At 39.8% G+C, this 24,540-nt stretch overlaps 1 protein-coding gene across 1 annotated transcript in view; it reads left to right on the top strand.

Moving 5' to 3' along the window:
• Window positions 1–1,906: 1,906 nt before the first annotated feature.
• The window catches only part of slit3 (slit homolog 3 (Drosophila)), a 199,225-nt gene continuing 176,591 nt past the window's right edge, over window positions 1,907–24,540 (top strand). The window contains exons 1-4 of the mRNA XM_056250333.1: window positions 1,907–2,189; window positions 13,437–13,508; window positions 16,323–16,394; window positions 19,310–19,381. Of these exons, the coding sequence (XP_056106308.1) occupies window positions 2,020–2,189; window positions 13,437–13,508; window positions 16,323–16,394; window positions 19,310–19,381 (386 nt within the window). The 5' untranslated portion in view covers window positions 1,907–2,019. The remainder of the gene's footprint in view (window positions 2,190–13,436; window positions 13,509–16,322; window positions 16,395–19,309; window positions 19,382–24,540) is intronic.

Raw genomic sequence — 24,540 nt, 5'->3', positions numbered from 1 at the left:
ACAGCTGTTTGGGGGTCACTGTGTGGGTAAGAGTTTTTTACTTGAAGGCCTGACCCTAGAAGAGCTGACAGACAGCTCAACACATGTAGAGTATTGCTCTCCTTATCACGCTCATTCTCCACAGTATTCCACAGGTGGAAGCTCTCTGGACATTCCTCACTCCTGACGTGAACAAGCGAATAGAATAAAGCAGTCTGTAAATCTGGCACATCACCCTTATTGACACAAATCATAGATTTATGGACTCACGGCCATGTGTGTGTGCATTAAAGGAAGTGTAAAGCACATGTTTTGCAGCTTAACTTCACACGCTTAAAGCTTCACTCAGTAGTTTCATCGGTTAAACACTGTGCTCAGATCCTTTAAGAGTATTTTTAAAGAATACTTGTTTAACATGTATAAAGAATACTTTTCAACTCATATATACCAGATTAATTTACCTAACTGATTTATCCTGAAAGCAAAGTGAGGTGCATTACACTGTAAAAAATTATATGATTAATAAGTTATGGCAACACATTTTTTTACATTGCTTTAACTCATCAAAATAAGTTGAGCAATTTTCAACTTTTCAAGTTATACAAGATTCAACTCAATAAGTCAGTTTAATGTAATTTAAGTTGAAATGACTTAAACATCCAAGTTGATTGTACTTAAAAATTTAAGGCAGTAACTTTTTTTTCTTTTTACAGTACTACCTATATCTAGACATTTGTTGTCTTTTTTTGACTAGAGGAAAATATTTAGTAACTTGCTAAAGTAACTTGCCTTGTCAGACAAAAATGTATACCTGAATGTTCTTAATCTTTTTTTTTTTTGTTGATTGAACAATAAAGCAAACTTGAGCCAAATTAAACTCCATAACCATACTAAACTTCTCAGGTAAAACCAGTGGTTTCTCATAGTGAGGAAGGAATTTAAATTTAGTAAAATGAAGTTTCTCACCAGATGGGGGCACTACGACTGCAAAATGGGCACCAAAAACCATGAAAAAAAGTAAAATATCTCAAGAGTGTCAGAACTCAAATTATCTATACAAAAAGTATCTGAATCTCTCAATCATTGCATGGTATAGCCTAGTTGAATACAGTGCTATAAATAGCATAATAACCATTTCTCAGTTAAAAGAATTGTTTATTGGTTAGGCTATGTAGTTATTAATTAATTCCTTTTTTAATTCTTTTTTTTTATAATCACTTCACTAAGTTATTACTGTCCAGTAACTCACTTTAACCTTTCCTGGTGAATAGCCTAGGCTTTTCGCAATATAAAATCGTATCTTGTTTTCATGTTTTAGGAGGATTTCTCGCTTTGTCATTTCAGAATGCAGCTGAAAACAGTGTCTTGTCCTTTTTGAACTGCGGTTACTAATTCATAACTTTGTGTTCTTCCACTCAAAGTTAACGAGCATTTGGTGTGGGCTGAGTTATTTGAAGCAGTCCCAACAACTTCTCGAGTCGAGACCCCAAACCTATCCCTGAATGACATCACGTAGATGAGCCAGTAGGAGTGTGGAGCGCAGAGTTTGGGGGCTGGAAATCAAATAGGTACGAGCTCCGCTGAAGTCCCTCTATCACTATCAATGAAGATTTGCATGCTGGACCCCAAAAAAGCGGAATTGGTGAAGGATGAGAAGGAATCACTTTGGACATTCTGAATGATTTTGCGGACTTTTGATGGGCTTTTCCTAGCCAGCGATGTGCTTTTCTAACTTTTGATGCGCATCTGTATGTTTCAGTGGTGTGGAGAGACAGATGCAACTTTACGTTTGAATGAGGAACGCTTTTTTTCTGTGTATTTCGAGAAGTTTTTAAAGTTGTAACTATAGCTCACCGTTAAGTTTTTCCCTCGTTCTACTTGTTTTTTCCCCCGCGGGACTTAATTTTCTGTGGACAAGACGCGGATACATTTTTTTTTTTTTTTTTCATATAGCCTACGCATTAGTTTGCTTGCGTACTTTTATTGTTTTTGAATTTTGTTCTATTGTTATTAGACTGCTATCAGCCTCAGAGGATATATATGATGCGGTGGGTGCAGTTTTGGGGGACAGTGGCTGTGCTGTGCGGGCTGCTGTGCTCTGCTGTCAATGGATGCCCGCATAAGTGCAGTTGTTCGGGCTCTCATGTGGATTGTCAGGGTCAAGGCTTCAGGACGGTGCCCAGGGGAATCCCGAGGAATGCCGAGAGGCTGTAAGTACGCCTCTTATCGCGTTATTTGAACACCGATAACATAATGACAGTGGCGCGTAACTCTCGTGACAACGTCTCGATTATATGTAATGGGAGATGCATCTTTTTTTTTGGCTTGAATTTTTTGAACTGATGACTTGTAGTGTCTATTTACACATATTGAATGGTAGGCTATTAATGACAATGTATTAATTAACATGCAAAAATAATAAGTGCAAGTTGTTTTGCAGCTATAAGTAGGCTAAACCTAGTATTACTCCCTGGAGACCAGTGACACAACTGCATGCCTTTTACTAAAATGTTTAATTTACTAAAAGGTTTAAGTTGCAAATAAAACAAAGATTATAGTAGGACATTTCACAAGAAAGTACTATTTCAGTCCTTCACTTCCAAACTTGTGTTACTTGCCGTTTCTTTGTAATTAATTCTGAAATTTCTAAATGAAAATTGTTTCCATAATTCCATATATCAAATTTTCTCTGTTGCAAGGATTTTTAAAAGGAACTGCAGAAAAAGCAATGCTAATTCAAGAATAAATGCATATTTCTTTTCCTTGCATTTATACTTTGAAATATACAATTAAATAATCAATCAGTAGGCTACATCGGTTTAATAATACATCAATAGGCTCTTTAAAATACATCATCTCTCAGATGGACAAACAGGAATGAAACAGCTCTGGTCATGTCATGTGACTTTTTAACCAGGCATGAAAAAAGTGTTCACATGAAATCAAGATTTTTCCTTGACAACTCTAACACATCTGTATATTTATGCTACCAGTTGGATTAAATGGGTTAATACACTGTATTTTGTGTAATAGGGCACTATTGCAAAATGTTACTATAGTTTTTCTTATTAAGATGTCTGAAGTTGATAAAACCAAATAACATGATACTTATAATGTTATCTTTGCTCAATTGATCAGGCAGTTGTGATCCTCTTTAAACACTGTTGATAGTATTTAAAGAAGGTCAGTTTAGTTCTTAGAGTCAAATACAGATTTAAAGCATGGTCTTTATATATATATATATATATATATATTGGGGGTGTAACGATACCCTCATGTCACGATTCGATAAATATCACGATACTGAACTCACGATACGATATTATTGCGATACTCCAAGACATATGATAAAATGTTAACAAAAAATGTACTGTTGATTAAAATGCTAACTTTGATATTACATTGTGGGTTTAAATGAATAGGATGGACTTGGTGCTTGTAACCAAAGGACAATGGTGACACCAGAATAAAAATATTCATGATTCTGAAGCTGAAAATACAGAATTATTGTAGACTAATATGCTTGCACTCCGTCACTGACTAGATATATTTAAAATAATGTAGGACTTTTTACTGGTAACATCAGACATTTGGCATTATCAGGACCCACACATATTCCTCCATTGCATTAATATACATTATAATCAACATTATGTATAGTTTAATGTAGTACTGACACTAAAACTCAGTAATTTTTATTTTGGGGGAACTATCCACGATACATATTGTCACTATCCACGATACGTATTGTTGCATTTTTGTATTGCGATATATTGTGGCACGATATATTGTTACACCCCTAATATATATATTAATATCAGTAAGGAATTCACTTGGAATTTACTTAATTTTAAAGTACTGTTTGGTTTAATTTAGCAGTAATTCAGTATATAACTGTCAAATGCATGAGTTCACAGTTCAGTGCATTAATGTGAGTGTTTGAAGAGTTTGGAGTCGAGTAAAATCACATTTCATTAATTCGATTCAGATTGTTTTTAATGAGTGTTGAGATATTAACTGCTCTTCATATGTGTCCACATCTGAATGTTGAACAGCATTGCATCTGATTCTTTCATCCAGGATAATGAGTTTACACAAACATTAACATGATTAATGGCCATATGGTGTGAGTGTGTGTATGTATCTTGGCTGTATTAGTTGGGGAAGTTGAGGAACCACAAGTCCGTTGAGGGGCGCACTGCAGCTGAAGACCGACTCTCTTATGTGTTTAGATTACTTCTAACCACTGGTGATTTTCACTGAAAAAATATCCTTAATTTCCCTGTTTCCACCTGTGGCACTTCTGTCATGATAAGCCATGACAGTTCTTTAAATATCATAACCATCTGCTATAATATAATATTTTGTTTTTTTAATTTGATAGTAAAGGCATCCAGTCTGTTCACTAGCCAGAGGTCTGGTTGAACCTTCCAACCTTTAACCTCTAAAGGTCTTTTCAGTGGAATTTTTCATGTGGAGAGAAAAATAAATAAGGGTCATGACCTGCGGTATATTGGATTTGTTTGAAAATATACCATGTCAGGTTGCGTCTTGCTTAAACTAGAGACAGATGTAAGTCATTCACGGTGTTCAAAGTATTTGTTTAATGACTTTGCATATTCTTATAGTATGCTTTTATTAATCGAAAACCAAGCAAATCATCCAAAACGTGCACCAAGCTACGGCATCTGTAACATACATGTAGCAGTTTTAAGGACTCAAAGTCCAGGAGGACACGTCTCCATGTCTCCTGGGTACGATTAACACGCCACCAGGTTTCCCCGAGCACCCTGGAGTGTTGATTTAACTGTAATGACTGCACCTCTGCCCTAAGCAAGGCCTAGTTACCCACAATTCCAGAGTTCAGGCACATTTCCCTCTAATAAATGTGCATTTATTTGAAAGGCTTTTCTCTCTTTGACAGCTCATATGATTTTGCGCTCATTAGTAGCTCCTGTTGCAACTGTAATATCCCCTTTCAGTCACTCTCTCTCACACACACACACACACACTCTCTCGCTCTTTCATCTCTCTCGCTTTAATTTGCACCAGTTACGCACACACTTAGTAGCGTTTAATAGCAAATTCTCTCCGCCGGAGTCTTAGGCCCTCTCGCAGTTAACACTTCAGGAACAATGTGGCACTTTGTGGATGGCGTAGCGTGTTTGGTCTACTGGATCAGGATAGAGAATGGCAGCATTCCCTTCCTCTCATTACACTCTGGGTCTCTTAATGAAGTTTCGGTGTGAAACCGCCAACTCCTGCTTTCCCAACTGGTAGCTCCACCCTAGATCGCATATCCGTTTATCAGCATTTGCTTATGCTGCATGTCAGGTTTTTTTATTATCGCAGTGAGTCAGTCAGCGGGATAGTGTGTGTGTTTGTTGTGTTGGTGTTGGAGCGAGTCAGGAGGTGGGTTTGTGGTCTCCGGTGCCCTGCTGACCTCAGTGGGCATATGAGGAGCATATGTGAAGTCTCTCGCTCAGTGAGCGTTCACACACTGGAGTCTGCCAGACAGCTGCTGGCACTGATTGTGGGCAAAGACTCAAGGAAGCGATTCGCCACCCAACCTTTATGTTTTCATGTACGGAAAATATTTAATGTGCCTCATTTCAGGCAGTGCATCAAAGCTTAATGCTGTCTTTGGTGAGTCTGGGAGCCAGAAGACCCCTTGTCACAAACGTCTCGAAGAGGTCACTCCGAATGTCCCGGACGTCTGTGAATCTTCCAAGCTTGTGTCATGGAAGGCTGGATTTGATAATGTGCACGCCTCCGGGCCATTTCGGGTTTACAAGGGCTCTTGTTTTGCGGGCTTTGTCACCAACGCAACACTAGGGCTTCGTTATTCTCATCAGCACATCTTGTTAGTTATAGCTGAGTGTAGCTAGAAGTGACAGTGTTTATCCTAAGCTAACAAATATGAATAAAACCGTGTGTGGTTTTATGATTTTGTTACTGTGATGTAAGTTTCACAGACTCAAACACTGGGTTGCAGCTAGCAACCAGTAAACAAAAGAATCAAACCAGAATTTCGGAATGATTTGATCAGGATTTTACTAGGCTTTTGGTACGCAGAAAGAAAGCGGATGTGACTCTAATGAACTGTTGGGGTGGAAAAGTAGTTATGCCATTAACTGAATTTTCAGAAGTGTGACAACTTTTGTAGTAACAAGCTCAGACAAATAGTGATGTAGTGTGACATTTATTTGAGTCCCTAGACATTTTACACCCCGTTTGCTCCATGTAGTATTTAGTTAAATGCTGCTGTTCATTTATGTATGTAAAATATGATTTTTCTAACTTTATTGGTTATTTAGTTTAAATGTATGTTTATTGCTGTTAATTGCTTCCAGATATATTATCTGATATGCAGGGCTTGACATTAACACCCGCCAACCCACCACATCCATGTGGATTTCAGCAGTGGCAGCAAACCCGCCTCAGTACTAAATTGAGTTCTTTTTCGCTGCTTATTGGGCTTAAAAAGTCAAATACACACAAAATAGTGTCAAGATGTCGGTTTTGGCAAATATACTCATAAACAAAGTCAGTTATGTTCTAAGTAAACATAAACAGAAAACGCATGTGTAACAGTGTAATGGATCTGTGCTTCAGGTATTAAAGTGACAGCAGCCTAATATACCTGCTGCCAAATTATGAGATAATATTAATAAAATATCTAGGCTATATGGCAGTTTTTCCTCATGGTATAAATGTCAAAATTGTGGCTTGTAACTTTGGTAAACCACTAGCCACAGTGGCTGGTGGGCAAAAAAGTTAATGTCAAGCCCTGGTGATATGATATATGTCAAAAAAGATATTGTCTTTCACATAGATTCACATTCACAGTAGTTTGCTATATTTCATTTGTGGCTTGTGGTGTAGCTATATAGCTTGACTGAAATCTAGCTACTTTCGCTTAGGAAGTAACGACTTCAAAATAAAACGTCAGTTACGATGGGAGAAAAACAACAGCCTTTTTTGGATAAATTTATACAAGCAACACAATTGGAAGTAGAGCCAAATAAAGCCAAATAAATAAACCCATGGTGGCCTGGCACAGAGACTTTTGTTAGATATGGGGACGCTCGTCGGGACCCTCATTTTTGACTGCTGTTCCTGGTAATGACATCTTTGGAAAGATGGTGGTGGTGGTGGTGTGTGTGTGTGTGTGTGTGTGTGTGTGTGGGGGGGGGGGGGGGGGGGGGGGGGTATCCTTGGTTACCCCTGGAGTCCAAGATGAGACTTGTGTTATTGATGAGCCTTTTGTAGCCTGGCTGTCATATTGACTTTCACACAGAAGTGTTGAAGATGCCCTTGTCACCTCTCAGCCAAGCGTTACTCTAGTAATTTAAGAACTCATATACTGTGAAAGAAAACCAGGCCGTGTGCGCTATTAGCTGTCAGGGTTTGAAAATAAACCATCCAGGGGGCAAACGTTCAAAAAAGGAATATGAAATAATTCATTTTTGTCCGCTCTGCTTAGTGTGAAGTGAGAGTCCTTCAGTGGAGAATGTATCCAGACATGACTGTAATGAAAATATTTACTGAATGAAACTCTTCCTGAGATGGAAACGGCCAACATTGTGCATAAACAATGCAGAGGAATTCAAAGACGCATTGGCTTCTTCATTTTCACTGCCTTCATCCTGAAACTCCAGTGATGAGTTGGCCTTTATCCCCGTGTCCAACCCCCAAATCCAATATGTCCTAAGACAGATTGTCCAAAGTCAATAAACAATCATCACTAGTCATGCTAGGTAATCAGGAATAAGAGATTACATTTTTGTGGTTTTCTAACATTCAGAGATTTGTCTGTAAAAAATTAAAAAGTTGTATATGGAACCCTGTGACGGTTTCAAGGAATATGGAATCGTTAAGAGCTTTTGAGGTGGTAGTAATATGTCAGGAGGTGCACTTAGGAACTCTGGGACAGGCCTGCTTGTGTCCAGTGGAGATGTGTGGTTGCCACATGGCGGCTGACTGCATGGCTCATGGGAGATGAAAGAGCGGTAATAACCCCCCACCCATTTCACCTCGCACAAGTGCAAACGAACAAGCGTTTCGGCGAAGAACGTCCAGAGAAACTGAGAAAAGGAAAGTGCTCTGTTATGGGAGAGTGAGGAGGAGGTAATGAGGCATCTACCTGTTTGAAATGCACAAAATAATTACACGCTGTTACATGAAAGTTATTAAAATATCCCTATCTGTGTCTATCCTTTAGCATCTGCTTTCTAATTTTCAGTGTCACATGGATGCCTTAGTGAATTACTTCAGTGAAGGAGAAATGTTAATTAAAACAGTCATTTAATAAAGAGATAATAGGTTGCAGAAATTAAAGTGTTCCATTGACAGTTATGACAGTGAACTTGTTCATTCAAATGCACAGGACAAGCATAATCTTGTGTGGTCTTTATCTGTGCTTATCTCAAGGCGTTTAGTTGTAATTAATCAATAGACATGAGAAACATAATTTGCTCTTTTGATGTATCGTCTATCTGTTCTGATAATAACTTGTGCATCTTATGAGGAGAATATTAATGTGTTAGTATAGATAAGTGGGACCCTCTCTAAGACATCTAAGGCGTCCAAACCAGAGGTCTGAAAGGAAAAACTCATTCATGATTCCAAACAGCGATGAGAAGCAGCATTCAAGAGGAAATGGAGCATACCTATCAGCTTTTGAGGACTAGACTAGCGTGGCTTTGAGGAAAATAGCAGAAGATTACGACAGGAAACACATTGAGAGGCAGGGTATCGTATGGGAACAGAAAAAACCCAAAAACGTTTGTTTTCATGCACATTTTTCTTCCGTGACTTTGAGGTCTTAGGGTACCTTGGTCGCCTGGGGTGTTGCAATATTTGCATATGAAGATATTGTATATTAAAGCTGCAGTCGGCAAGTCTGGCAGATTGAGTGGACTTAGGCAAAATTTTGAATGTTTACAACTCTCATGCCCCTCCCCCACTATCAACGAATACCTTCCCACCGAGTTCATGCGCGTCAGTGCGTGTGCACCAGATTTTCAGTGAACGCGCCCGTCTCATCAGCATCCATCAACACCATGGATTATTTGGAGGTATGCTGTCCTGGCTAATCTACCGATAGATTGCGATTGCTAACGTCATTTATACTCTAAATGAGCTTACTTGATTTTCCGCCATCACTCTTCGTTACTGCGCGACCTTCAGGCGTGTGCATGTGATTGTAACGTGCGCGAGGGGTGGCGTGTGCCGATCTGTGATTGACAGTCAGATCTCACACCCCCCTGCGCTGATTGGACCCGATGATCCGGGAGCTGTGGATTTTTGCAAAACAAATAACACGCTCCAGGTGGAGTTAGAAGCTCGGGTTTTTTTCTAAAACCACTTTATTTATGTTGTTCTGTCGGATTATAGTGTCGATTTCACTGAATATGATCAAAAAAATGTTGCCGACGGCAGCTTTAAAGACTGCATTTTTATTTGCAAATAGTTAATGAGTTAAGACTGATCGGTTGTGATGAGGTCTCCCTCTGACTCAATGGACTAGTTAGAGCTGTTCACAGCCTTTATAAAGCTTGAACATTTTAGTCCCCATTCCTTTAAAATTGCATTAAAAAAACAAAAACATTATTGAAGGTATCTGAGTTGAACTCCAAAATCTTAATGCATCATGTTTCCTTGATTTTCTTAACCTCTCAATAATTCTATACATAGGCCTACAGTGTTCCCACAAATTCCCAGTCTCTAATGCACAGTCAAAATAACCTCCAGCCAAAATCGCAAAGATTCTTCTCTTTGTCCGGTTTCGTTCTGAAAAGCACATTTTACCAGAGCGGTCTGTCAGCTTATGACCTGGACGAGTCGGGTTGAGTGGTCTAACAGCATGCGTGGGTGGGGTGGGACCCCGAGGGGGGCGCATTGTTAGAGCAGAACACCTGCCGTTTGAATGGGCACCTTATCCCCTCAACAAATTAAAACAAACAATAGCCAGTAGGGGGCTGCCATATCTGTGAACTCCACCTTGTCAGTGTGACCGGAGGTTTGATTGAGTATCTAGAGGAAGTAGGACTTAGTTTGCTCCCCAGGCTTTTTACACGAACTGTAAAAAAAACTGACACGGTGAGGATTGAAGTGAAGGATCGGGAGAGGAGGAAATGTTATTAGTGGGATTACATTGCAAGCAGGTGAGAGGATACGAGATGAGAAAAAGAAGGGAGAGCTACTTGGAGATTAGGACGTGAAAACAGAAAGAGAGTGACGTGGAGAGACTGGGAATTACACTGTATGTATAGAATTATTGAGAAGTTAAGAAAATCAAGGAAACATGATGCATTAAGATTTTCGAGTTCAACTGCATTAAAACAAAGATACATTATTCAAAGGAATGGGAACTAAAATGTTCAAGCTTTATAAAAGCTGTGAACAGCTCTAACTAGTCCATTGAGTCAGGGGGAGACTCATTAACTATTTGCAAATAAATATGCAGTCTTTAATATACAATATCTTCATATGCAAATAGACCTCAACACTTAAATCATATTCAGTGCTGTTCAAAAGTTTGGGGTTGGCAAGTTTCTAAAATGTTTTTGAAAGAAGTCTCTTATGCTCACCAGGGCTTCATTTATTTGACTAAAACTAAAAAAATCTGTAATATTGTACAATATTATTCTATTTGAATATAGTTTCAAATGTAATTTAATCCTGTGATGGCAGAGCTGAATTATTAGCATCATTACTCCAGTCTTCAGTGTCACATGATCCTTCAGAAATCATTTGAATATGCTGATTTGAGGCTTAAGGAACATTTCTTATTATTATCAGCTGCGTTTACATGGTTCAATCGGAATGAAATCAATCCGATTGATGAATCCGAACATGGTGTTTACATGAACGATAAATAAAGTAATCGGGTTGATGTGCGCGTTTATATGTCACAAGATTCAAATCGGAATTGATTTTTTGACATGCGCACACTGCACGAATATGCCGCTGTTCGCGCATAACTATTCTCCTCTATTGGTTCTTTATTTGTTTTAAACAGCAGACTTAATATTTATCCGTCTCTTGTCATGATTTGGAGACGATGAGCATGAACCGTTTTGCCGTGCTGCTTATATGTCACGCAGTAAAACCCCGCGCCCAAAACCAGTCGTCCATGGATGATAATCTGAAACAAGCACTGGTGGGACGTTGTCGGGACGTTGAGTGAAATGAGAATTTTTTAATAACAGAACACTCATTTATATTCACTTTATTCAACAGGAAGAACAGCTCGTTCCGTGCGTCATACGTCATTACGCTATTTCAACGTCATTGCACATGCGCAGTCCTTTTAGTTTCGGTTTTCAATCCGATCAAGTGTTTACATGTTCTCTCGATCGGATTACAAAAGGAGTAAACCACCCCTTTCAATCCGATCGAAATTTCAATCGGATCGATTAAGGTGTTTACATGAAGGGTTTTTAGTCCGATTGAGCCGTCAATCCGATTATAAGTGTCCATGTAAACGCAGCTACTGTTGAAAACATTTGTGCTGCTTTATATTTTTTGTGGAAACTCTGATACTTTTTTCAGTAATCTTTGATGAATGTTCAAAAGAACATCACTTAGCCTATTTGAAAAAGAAATATTTTCTAACAATATAAACATCTTTGCTATGATGTTTGCTCATGTCCTGAATAATTAATATTTCTTTAAGAAAAACAATCATACTAAACTTTCGAATGGTAAACTACCTCAAGAACGATGATAATCATCAACCCTGTTAAGTGAAATAAGCTCTTTACATTACCACACAACAGAACACGATAAAAAACAACAACAGGATAAATAAAATCAGCAAACAGTAAAGCAATAATCCTATTACAGTAATCACATCATTTATTTATGCTGCAGTGCATGCTGGGAACTCTCAAACCCATAACATGCATAATTAGCAGTTGTTTAGACAACTCTAGGACAGTTGGGACAATTTTATTTTTTTTAAATTCTGATAATTTACATGTCTTTATCTTTATGCTGCAAGTAAGTGTGAAAGGTTACTTGCAGCCTAGGGTGGTGATGGCGCAGTGGATAAGACACATGCCTTTGGTGTGAGAGACCTGGGTTCAAATCCACTGTGAGACACCAATGTGTCCCTGAGCAAGACTCTTAACCCTAGTTGCTCCAGAGGAGTGCGACCTCTGACATATATAGCAATTGTAAGTCGCTTTGGATAAAAGTGTCGGATAAATGTAAATGAAAGATTCTGTCATGTTTGGTTTTCAAAGCAGATTAGGGCTTGTTTCTAAACCAAGTGTGCTGCCTACCTAGACCGCATCCTTTTTCTACACTCATTTGATGCCCAAAAATGCTGCTGCCATCTAGAAGAGGATCATGTTATGGACTCCATGGTCTGTAAATGGCCTGTCCCCTGTAATATGTTTCCTATATGGCTCATATTAGTCTGCTTGATGTGCGTTTCGTGGTTCTGGGGGAATCTTTTGAAATCCAATATGCCTTTAAATCAGATTTATAAATGTTTATGTATATTATGAGAAGCACACTGAGACGGCCTGATGTTAGTGTGTAAGTGTATGCGTGTGTCATCATATGTCACTGTATATTTCTCAACGGTAATCTTTTCAGTGTGGCGGAGTGGTAAACAGCGTCCCACAGAGGAAGTCAGTTTGTATCCATAGGCATGTATACTCATTTCAGTAAATGTATACAATTTTAGACACGCTTGAAACAACTGATAAAGTAACAGTCTGGGAAAAGTATAAGATATTGACTAGAGTGGAAAAATACTTAGTTTGGTAATATATAATTCACTCAGATGCAAGAAGAGACGTTTTCCAAACAAAAATGTTTCCATGCAATCTGTCTCTCTCAAGCAGTTTATTCCCACATTTCATTCGCTTTGCTTACATACAGAACAAAATATCATTCCACTGCCATTTTTTTTTCAGCCTTTAGTTGTCTTTTTTTTTTTTTTTTGCATGGAAAAGAAAAAGCAGATAAACGCATTGAAAGAAAATAATTGCATTGTATACAGTTATTGTACAGACACGACAGAAGAGAAAAGGGCAGGTGTACGCTTACGTGATCCCGAGCCATGTGCGTCATGTGTGTGTGTGTATGGGAACGTTTAGAGTCGAGGCAGTACAATAGCAGCATGCTGAAAGTGAGTCGCCTCCAGCGCAGTGAATGCGAGGCAGAGTGGCGGAGCTGATGTCGGCCTCTCAGACTCAGTAACCCGCAGCATGGCACTAATGCTCGCTGGCAGACGCCAGCTTTGAACAGCGTTGCCCCGCGGGCATCTGGTGCGAGTCGGGGGCCGTTGAGGCTCTGCCAGGGAGCCTCTGTATTTAAATTCTCTGTTTACTGACTCTGCTGTGAGCTGAGACTTGAAAAATCATGTTTGAAAGCATAAGTGAAATAAAAAGCTTTTAACTTTTTTTTTTCGTCCCCCCCCCTTTTTCTCTTTCCAGGGATCTAGACAGGAATAACATCACCCGGATCACCAAAGTGGACTTCTCTGGCCTCAAGAACCTACGCGTGCTGTAAGATGTCACTCTGTATTTTTCGCTCTTATGGTTAATCCTTCCTTGAAATCCTTAAAACTCCCAAGTGCCCTTCCTCTTCCGTGTTGTCTTTACAGTCAAAGCCATCAAAGGTTTCGAGGCTGAAAGCCGGGAGGATTACGGCACAAGTCATAATAAAACAAACTGACACTTAAGCTGAGTAAATCTGACACGTTTAACATGACCCTTTGACTGAACCTCGCATGAAGTCATTGCCTTAGATGCAGTCAATCTTCAAACTTGTTCTTGAGTTTGAAGAATATGTAACAATATATTCCATACCAGAAACACGAACTTTTAAAATAAAAAAAAATGATGGGACGGCTGCTAGTAGAGGCGCAGGTCAGTCGTGATCTAGCGAGTTGGGTTCCTCTAGAGAAAGTGTTCTTGCACTTTAATGACTGTAATCATGTATTTCTCTGTGCTGTTATCTTCCTGAATGAGAGCCCGTAAAAAGAGAGGAATGGATATAAAAATAAACAAGTGAAAAAAAGAGGAGTAAAATAAACGCCCAAGAGAGCAGTCGTAAGCAGAGGCAGTGGCTGGCGGGCTGCACAGAGGCAGTTTAAGGTGGTTTGTGATTAATGGCCAAGCCATGTCCCAAAAGCAGCCTCTCCCTGGGACCCGTGAACAGCCTCGACACCCCCTTATCTCTCTTGAAGACACCGTATGATGGCGCAGGACAAGCCTCCAATCTTACCTATGCAGTCTTCATGCACGACATTCACCCTGTGACTTATTATTTTCCCACGTGAAAGTCCTCAGAGAAGTGTTAGCTGCACTATAATTTATTGTTTTCAAAAAAAGATTTTAAATGTATTTTTCAAGATAATTTAAAAGTACTGTACAAATATCAGAATTTTTTTTTTTTTAGATATCAAAAGGTTTTCGGGGGTTCTCTCCGCATGACATTTTACAACCTGAACTAACCTTGCCTTGTCATAATTTCGTCAAATAATCTGATATTTTAAAGTCATCATGAAACGAGGTTGTGATAGTCTTTTCTCCCCTATTGTGATGCATATCTGAATGAAGGACTGGGGTTTAGATCTATCTATTTGCAGCTTTATGAATAATAACACTACAAGCAAGCAAACAGGTGATGGGCGACACTTAGACAAAAGTATTCGTAGTCAAGTACGGGCACAGGGTCGAGTAGTGATGGGTGATTTCGAAACACGGCTTCATGGAGCTACGAAACTTTTGCGAATCTTTTGTTTCGAATCAGTGGTGTCAAATGAGGTGATGTGCAATGTATATTATGAGAAAATAAAAGTCTTTTTTGTCCTTTGATGCATATAAACATATTGTAGGAGACCTCCAAAACAAAATTAGGAACCTTTAAAATAGCACAAGATGGGCACTTAGACTTTCCCACTCGAAATTCCCCAGAGAAGTGCCAGCTGCACTGCAATTTGTCCTTTGATATAATTTCTCTTGTTTTTTCCCCACACGAGTCTACATGTTGGTTACACCATTTGACTTTGATTTGATTATGAAGTAAATTGTTCATAATAAATGAACAATAGTTAAATTTTGAAATTTAAGATTGACCTTACCTTGGGTCATAGAACGTTTCCATTTTAAAGTCCTCAGGGATGCGCCATCTGCACTGACCTGAGACCTGCCTATAAACCAGCACTTGGTTAATGCTTAAGGCAAGAATAACAAAGACTATTCCAGCAATACCATGTGTCTTGCTTCACCCTTTCAGTTGAGAGGTCTTCTATTCTCCTTGTCAGCCCCTGTGAAAGCATAGGTGTTTGCCTGTGTCCCATATGTTTCCATGCAAAACTTCAAAACATTTCTATAAAGATGAGAAAGACAAAGAACAGAAACAGGGAGAGATGCTGAAAAATGAAAAAAAAAAAAAAAAACCTGTTATTATTCTTCAGCACACACCAAAACCCATCTGGTCAGGATCGAAAGGGATTACGTTTAATGCCAATACATAAACCATGGTGGGGTTGATCCCCTATTTGTAAGAATGAGGCAGATTGTTACTCAGACTTAGATTTATGTTAGACGCAGACTATATGATATGTTTGTTATCAACAAAGAATGCAATTATTACGAATAAATCAATCGCTTGTGTTTTTGGCCTCACCATGCTGGATCATGCCCTAAAGCTGAGGTATTCATAAAAAGGCCTTAGCCAAGTGTCTCATCTTTTCCTGACAGAATGATATGACAAAACATGGATTATGGCTGTAAAAACAGTTGCGTGTCTAAACATTTTCTTTAAAAACATCATTCATAAGCCCAGAAAGCGGAAGTCCACTTTAGAGACACTTTAGGATGTCTTTCGCTTCGGGGGATTGTCTCTCTTTTTGGGGGATTGCTTGTATTATCCAGTGCCGAATATAATTTAGTGGCTGTGTGCGTTCTATGCGTGTGTCTGCGTGTTAGTTCTAATTCAAAGAGACTCAAATATAAACAAGAAATAGCCATGGAGATGTGCTGTCTTTGTAATGCATCTGGAAAATTGTAAGGCCCCTGAAATATGACAAAGTCTTCAGAGTAGAGGAGAGCTCTGAAAATACCCTCCGGAACGTTGTCACAGGCATGCTGAACACGAATGAGGGTCTGCTGAGGCAACCGCACACTTCATAAAATCAGAGAAAAATCTGCTCTGGTTTTCATGAGAAAAAGGCAGTTTGCTTATCAGTCACTGTTGTGAAGTCTAGTCCTCTTTCAACTGTCATTTCAATCACTCTGGGAGGCTAATCAATGTCAGTTGAAGTTGAATCGCTGGAGTTGATTGGATAATTAAGTTCTTTTTTTCCCCCACAGACATCTGGAGAACAATCAAATAAGTGTGATCGAAAGAGGAGCATTTCTGGAACTCCGACAGCTTGAGAGAATGTAAGTATAAAAATAGAGGAAATGATTGAACTCACATGCTGTCATGATACATATTCCACATGTTTCTGTATGTGTGTTTTGGACAAAATAATGTGTAGCTGTTTATGAGCAACACATTGACCTTGTCGGTTTTAATCTGAAAAATCTTCACAAACGCGAAAGGAACTTTGAGAATTTGGAGGTGACCTCCATATCTTTCCTTTTTTTAAGTCCAGTGGGTTTACGTGCTTGTTTGCCCCCTGACATCTGGAGCGCAGCCATTTGCTCTTTTCTGGTGAGAATCTTAACACTTGCCAGTGAAATTGACCATTGGGTCAGACCAAACATGCTAGCTATTACTGCAGTTGGACAAGGTCAAAGAATGTCTGGACTGTGGCTTGCCTGTGTTAGCATCCTTGAGTTTGTTTATGTGTGAATGTCTCAGTACGTTTCATTCCTTCTAAATGTTTGCATGGGTCTGTCGGTGTTTAACCGAGTCTGTTGGCAGCTGCTGCCACGTGTTAGAGATGAACGTACGTCAAAATCAGCAACCATCATGAAGAGAACCGAAGTTTGTCAGTTTGTTTACCACCTCTGAAGAATCTGTCTCTGTGGTGGTTTTGTGGGTCTGGTTTATCTGGGTCTTATGAACTACATTCCTCAATGTATCACTCGCATTTGGAATTTCACAGCACTTAACTCAATGACCCACTCTCGGCGGTGAGACGGCCAGTGTGTCCACATGCATTCCCTCCATCTGACACTCGAGTGTGACTTTTTGTTGTTGTTGTTGTAACCCAGCAGACATATAAATAGCTTGACCCCACTATGAGAGCAAGTGCTTTAGAATTACTGATACAGAAACAGAAAGAACAGAAAAGTTTTCATGCAGTATGTTGTGACTTTGGTGCTAAAAAATAGATAAAGTTTATAATCCATGGTTTACCAAGGGTCAAGTTTTGAGGTAACCACTCCCATTGATCCCTCAAACTAAGGTCAATGACAAATAAGAGTATCCACGATAAAGAAAAGGAATATTTTAAAAGTCTCATTTGAAACACGTGCCAAGTTCTTAGAAATGTACTCTTTGTATTTCTTGTTTGTTTTATATGGTAAAAAAAAGTAAACTTTTTTTATTTTTTATTTACGACATTTGTCTCCGAAACAGTCAGAAAATAAACATACATTTTTACATACTTTTTAAGATTTTTTTTTTTATGATGTTATGTGGTGGTGTAACCATCAAGTGAAAAAGTTACATATTTTACTTACACCTTGAATACATGTGAGTCTACACATCTTTTTTAAAACTCTACCGTTCAAAGGTTTGGGGTTGGTAATTTTAGTTTTTATGTGTTTGAAAGTTTCTTGCTCACCAAGGCTGCATTTATTTGATCAAAAATTTGAGACAAAGACATGCTCGTCATACAAAATGTACGTTAAGGTACTTGAATTTGTGAATTGCAGTTTCAATGTATTTTTAAATAAATTGATAGAATTCTACAGTAGTCACTGTCCCACAGATTTGTGTAACACAATTGTAAGATACCACACAAGTCAGACAGAATGATGGTTGCTGTGAATTTGTCTGTTAAGGCTCACTAAGGCCGTGTGTCCACCAAAGCGGTTTTTCCCGAGGCTAGCATATTTTTACAATTAACGCCATAGGACCACCACGTTTTTAAAACTCCAGCAGCGTGACAAGGAGCTGAGCGTCTATGAATTTCACACTGAGCTCTGAGCGCTGTGCGTTTTCTACCGGTCGCAGAGAGTTGAAGAATGTTCAACTATGGGGAAAACGCAATGCTCATCACTGTCCATTTTTTGCGTAAGTGATCCGTAAGACTGGGGCTTTATTAATGCTGTTCATTGTTTCAAGTACATTTTTTGACATTTGGGTATAAAGTGTTTTAATTCTACAATATATGGTGTAAAAACGTCTGATTGCTGCCCTCTTCAGGTTGAACTGTGGCCACTGCAGTTGAATTTTCCTATTGGATGTTGTGGTACTGCGTGACGTAAGCAAGTACCAGCTCACCACGCCCTTGCCTACAGAGAGATGCGGGTCTCAGGTGCACGCCCCCCTCCGCTGGGCTCTGCCCACTTTTCCAGCATTTTTCAAATATTGCCAGTGGTTGGAGTCAGGCTCTGACCAGGGGTTGAGTTACCCTTTAAGCGCCCACAGCTAGGCGTTTGCAGCAGAGTGCCTGCCATTTTCAGCTAGCTAAAAGCGCTTTGGTGGACACACGGCCTGAGAGAAAGTCAACTCTTCGCTTGTAGAATGAGTCTACTTGAAGACTACAGCAAGGAACCAAGTCATAGAGGTTGTAGATTCTCAAAAAGAAAAAAAGAAAAAGTAATGTTCCTCCTCCACATACCTTTGGTTTGCTCCATGACCCTGAATCCTATCATCAAAACCCATACTCCTGTGATAAGGGTCATACCAAATCCCACAGTCCGTCTGGCCAGGCTCATGTGAGTGATAATAGCCTTTAAAGAGCACTACTGGAGATAACCTAGGCCATCTTCAGAGGAAGTACATTTATTTCCCATCAGCCCCTGCACAGATGTGACTCCTGACCCCAGGATGTAGCTATTGGCCTGTCGTGATGTTGCTCATCCTTGCTGACCCGGCTTGTTTCTTCAATCAGAAAGATGGATTGGTCTGTCCGTGTGTCGTTTGTGTTTGCCTTGTTGTCTCATCCATCTAGGTATTCAGTTGCCTGCATGTCGATGTGCAAGTCAAACAACCTTTCCGTCTTTGTTTGGTTTTCGCTCTCTCTTTTTGCCTTGGATAATCTAACTACGCAAACACATACCCACTGATCTGTGCTCTGCATAAGGTCATTCTCACAGTGTCTTACGTTTCGTTTCTTACCTCCTGACGTTTTGACCACACTAACTCTTGCCCTTCCCCTGTCCTCTCTTCCTCACAGCCGCCTGAACCGGAACCGGCTGCAGGTCCTGCCGGAGCTGCTGTTCCAATCCACACCCAAGTTGGGCCGCCTGTAAGTCATCGCTTCCCTTTGATATCCGTGCCTGGAAAAGCTTGCGGTCAAACTTCCCACTGTTTGAATTTTGATCATTGTACTGGAAAGGATCTTGCTTAAATATTTGACTTTCCCAAACACTGTTTAAAGGATGCTGTCAGTGCAGGGATATTCTGTGTTATTCCTTCAGCCCGTCCAGATGTGATTCTTTCAGATGGACCAGGAGTCCCAGCCAAGCTTAATGTGACACAACCTCTCCCCGTGCTCTTTATGGAGAGGAGAAGGTGTGCTGGAGGGAATATTTTTCTTGGATAAACGACATTCTTATTCTGAATATTTTCCTGCTCTGCTTTGAATCAGGGACATGTTTTGGCTTAGCAGTCGGGGAATACTTCATTTATGAATTTACAGTCATCAATGAAACTAGTGCGATCAGGTCAGGCCCGTGCCGGAGCAAAGGTTAAGCTTTACAAGTGTTTATAATTGTATAATTGTTTATGATTGTGACACGGTAGTCACTCTACAGCACCATTAAGTTCTGCAAGCAGCTTTGTGGTCCTCAAATGTTTCCATGAGGCAGAGAAGATTAGATTGGTTGGCCCTGATGCTGGCATTTGAAGCATTTTATGTAATAGTTTCCCTGGTTTGAAATATTACAACACACAAGTGTTTTTTCTCGTCATTCACAAGCTACTACAGTACATTTGCTGATATACTGTATGGCACATGGTTGGTCACAGCAGTCAAGACTACAAATCTTTTTTACAGCCAACTCATAGAACATGCATTTTAAAAGGCATTATGAGGACTAGCATTGGAAATTACAGTCTAATTTCCACACCAATTCCTGCCGTTTCATGGAAGAATACACCAGTGTTAATATTCTGACTGATACCGACAAACTAATAATTATTTTATAATCGATCATGGCTGATAACAATAATAAAATAAAGTTTGTCTTCATAAAAATAAAATGATAATGATAAACATATCTTGCGTCATTAGTTTCATGAAAACATGAATACATTAATGATATTAGAAACTTATTAGAAAATTAGTATTTTTATCCACTGAGGAACTGTCAGTGGACTTAGGACATATTATTCTCCTTTCCAACAGCAAATCTAAAGTACAGCATGTTTGCTCCCTCTTGTTTTAACATTTTCTAAATGTAAACCGGAGTACGCCTAATGAAAGTTGTTTAGGGCGGGAGCGGTTTATGGCAGGGCTTGTAACCTTGCCTTGTCAGGGTTCATTACGCTGGTTGATGTTAGTGCGATATGAACGGCCTCACCCGTAACCTTCCCATTAAAAAAACTTCAAGCCCGGCCAGCTGGGGAAAGCAAGCCGACCGTGTCGCACGCGGGAAGGGTTAGGCGGAGCGAGGCTGGGGCCGACCGTGGCCAGCAGGACTGGGAACACTGACAGGGGTCAGGGAAAGGTAAGGAGCAAGTTTTAACGCTGAGTAAGACTGAGGACGGAGTGGAATGAAATGGGAGCAGGGGCCATTGCGGATGAATAAGGAAGGGAAAAGAGAGGATGGTAGCCGTTGGCCGACGAAATCAGAGAAAGACCGGTCTGTGGGTCGTGGGGGAAAAGCCCTGCTGAGACGTGTGCGGTAATGACTGCCGGAGGCCATTTGTGGTCAGCAGCACTCTCTGCAGCCTGGAAAGATTGTGGTTACAGTTACAGATTTCACTGTGTGGACTCAGAAATGTACCTCATACTCAATGCAAGCGTACTTATACACTCTTTATCGGGGGGTTTGTCAGGTTTCTAGATGTTCTTCCACCCTTGCCCTGTTCTTAGAAGGCTTTCTGTCTAGCCGCTGAAACCAAATAATGAAAAGCGAATGACGAATTAGAAGGCAGTCACGAATATGCCTGCTCCTATTTATTAATGGTGCAGCTAAATGGGCCCCTATATTAACTTCAGTTCCTTTTCTGAGACAGGCCTCTGCGCTGGTAATGTAGGATATTTCAGTCAGTGATACCCATGAGACTCAGTCACTCCCTGCCATTACCCAAAGCTCAGGTTGCATGTGATTGGTGCATTAAGAGGAATAGGAAAGCAGAATGCATCATCTTGTCTTATGTCCCCTTCCCCTCAGCCAATTTGAAACTTTCCCTCTTTAATCTTCCGGGTACAATTATCCCGGCAGAGACGAGCAGTTAGCCAGCATGAAATGACCACCAACCAGCGGCGATGGCCTTTTATAACTACATAGATTGATTGAATCTCGAGTTTGCCTGATTGGAGTGTCGAGGTTGGATTTTACCCTCCCTAGTTTTTGCGTCACGAATTACGTCTTTTGTTTTTCTCCTTTCCCTGACAGGTTTATGTTCCTTTTGAGCGTTTGTTTTCTTTTATTTATCAGAAACAAATCGCTCTCCCACACATCAAGTTTTCTCCCCGCGTGTTTTGGGCGGTTTGGCCTCCTCAGCCTTGCAAACACAAACCATCTTTCAGCTCCAGACTGAATCTCAAACATGACTCCTGAAGTCTGCAGCCTCTCTGAAGCCATTTAGCTCATCGGTTCCCTTAATGAACTCTCCATAGCATGATTTAAAATAATTGCAGTTGTTTTGCAAAATGTACTGTGCTTTTAAAGCCTTGTAATGACATTTTACGGCACAGTTAAGTGATTGGTTAATGACTTATTTACACTGGACTCTGCAGCTTTACCTTGGAACATCATTCTAAACTTGTATGATATTCTTTCTCTTGTGGATCACAAAAGGAGAATTATTTGTAGAACGCGCTGGTTGCACTTTATAAAGAATGACAACTGCTTTTAAACCATAAAAAGTCAGCGAAACGGCATAAAAGGACAATATGCGCTATATTCAAACGCTTTGTGTGACAAACCAATTGACATTTATTCACTACAAATCTTCCTTTCCAGTGGGCTGGTAACCATTGAGACCCAAAACAAAAAACTTTTTTGACAGTTTGACAAAGTTTGACAAACTCACTGACTGAATGATTCAGTTTTGGAACGTGAACTAATTCTTTGAAAAGATTTGAATAAAAAATCCTTAAATCACTATTTCTCTCATTAACTCTCTTAAATGCTCATAAATCGAGAGCAAGGATGTAGTTTCAGTATGTTCTTCCTCATAACTATTGTGTCTTTAGAAGACTGGAAATATAGTGCATGATTCAGAACTGCTTTTTTTTGTGTGTCATTGTGTAGCTTGACAGTCCCAGCCCTCATTCACTTTCATTATAATGACTAGCCAGAACTGACATGAGGGTGTGTAAATAATGACAGAATTTTCATTTTTGGGTGAACTATTCCTTCAAAAATTTGGGTCCGGAAAAGCTGTAATAAAAACAAGCAGTTGGGTTCTGCTGCTGTATAAATGGTGATTTTCAAGTAATAAGGGATAATACTGTAACTCCATGTCATTATATTGCTGTGTAAAGCAATGCAAGTTTTGTCTACCCACAATAGCTGGCTAATAATTCAACATGCCCCAAGTACATAAACCATAGAGCTCTGGCTCAGGGCTTTCAGAAGTGGCCTACTGATTGTTTTCAGAGAAATGAACCCTCTCTGAATCCAGCCAAGCGTCTTCCAAAATAGGGCTGCGCTCAGCCGGTTTCAAAAAGCTAGACAGTTTTGTGATTTACTCCAAAGACATATTTAGATAAATACAAGCTACAAAGACTTTGGAGTCCTGACAGAAAGCCAACTATATACAGAAAGCTCAACGAAAAGCTTAACTTTTTTTTTTCTTGAATTGTACTGGCTTCCCAGGGTCCCAGAGCTGATTGATGTACACCGGGGAACTTTGAAATTCACAGTTTAGTCCTGGTAGTGGGATCTGGGTGAGCTAACCCCCCAAAGGCAGATCAGTCAGAGGAAGCTAATATTCTCCACTAAGTTCCTACCAGAGAAATGTTAATGACCTGCTGTGCTGTTCTAGATGGAGGCAGTGGCATTTGCCGGTAGCTTCTTAACCTTGTCAGCCTCGAGGAAACCGTGTACAAGTGGGTCAGACAAAAACCAAAGCGGACATCTGCCTGAGGCACTGCCCACGCAGCACTTTCTCTTTCTGCTGACAGGAGGAATGAATAAATAAACCTGTTTACACTGTTTTGGTGAAGGAATTTAGTTTCATAGCTTTGTTTCGTAAAGTTGCTACAGAGACTGAGAGAATGCCAAGTATTGAAAGTGTGAAATTAACAGTGAAATTAAATGTTTAAGCTGACAGAAACCAATTTAAGCTTGTGTGCTGGTTTTAGCTGGTTTAAGCAGGTTTCCAAGCCTGATCAGTTGAACAGTGCCCAAATCCCCTCTAAAACTAGTCAGCAAACTGGTCTGACCAGGCTGGGAGACTAGCAACCCTGCTTAGGCTGGTTTAAGATGTTTGTCTTCGTCAAGAATGTGACTTGTATTTAAATTCAGGTCAGAAATGTGTCTTGTCACTGACATTTACGTTGTAACTGTTCAAATATGAAAGCACACATCTTCAGGATCAAATACATACCTTCCTATAAATTGCTACCAGTAACTCAACTTTTTTTGTACTATTGAAAGATGTGAGCATGAATATCTTCTGTATGCAGATGTTCAGGTTCAGTCAGCAGCCAGATTCTCTCCTACACCACAATGTGTAGTTTGCAGCTGTAGGCAAAATCTAGAAATCTGCTGGCAGTATATTTTATTGGACGAGAGGTTTATATGTATGTTGTGTGGACCGAAATATCCCATTACATGTGTAAGCAATTTAGCATCCAAATAAAGGAAAATATGCACGATAGGGGGAATGGTTAATTAGTAAATTTAGATACACTTAAGGCCTCCTTTTCACATTGTTGGCACAAGGTTATGTGAAATAAGTTTGTTTAGTTTCCTCTGTGGTTTATAAAAAGTACAATCTGTGAAGACCATGCAAAATCCAGTGGCAGTTGTGAAACCGTAGAAATTTATGGTCAGATTGTTGAATCCGAGAGGTAAAAAAAGTCATTGAGTTTTCACCGAAGGCTGTTGACTTATAGTCTCGTTATACATTTCCCACTTTCACAGCATGTTGTGGAATCATATCCTCTCCCTGGACACTGTTTGTGCCTCATTCAGGCGCTTGAGATCTGGTGGTCTGGATGACAGGTTGACTCAGAGAAATGGTGGCCTGTGGGAACACAGTTTGCTGTATTTATGGGGGAGATGA

Source organism: Rhinichthys klamathensis, unplaced genomic scaffold (genome assembly GCF_029890125.1).
Source record: "Rhinichthys klamathensis goyatoka isolate OS25496 unplaced genomic scaffold, OSU_Roscu_1.1 h1tg000068l_1, whole genome shotgun sequence".
Classification (NCBI taxonomy): Eukaryota; Metazoa; Chordata; class Actinopteri; order Cypriniformes; family Leuciscidae; genus Rhinichthys; species Rhinichthys klamathensis.
This window is presented reverse-complemented; position numbering and strand designations above follow the sequence as displayed.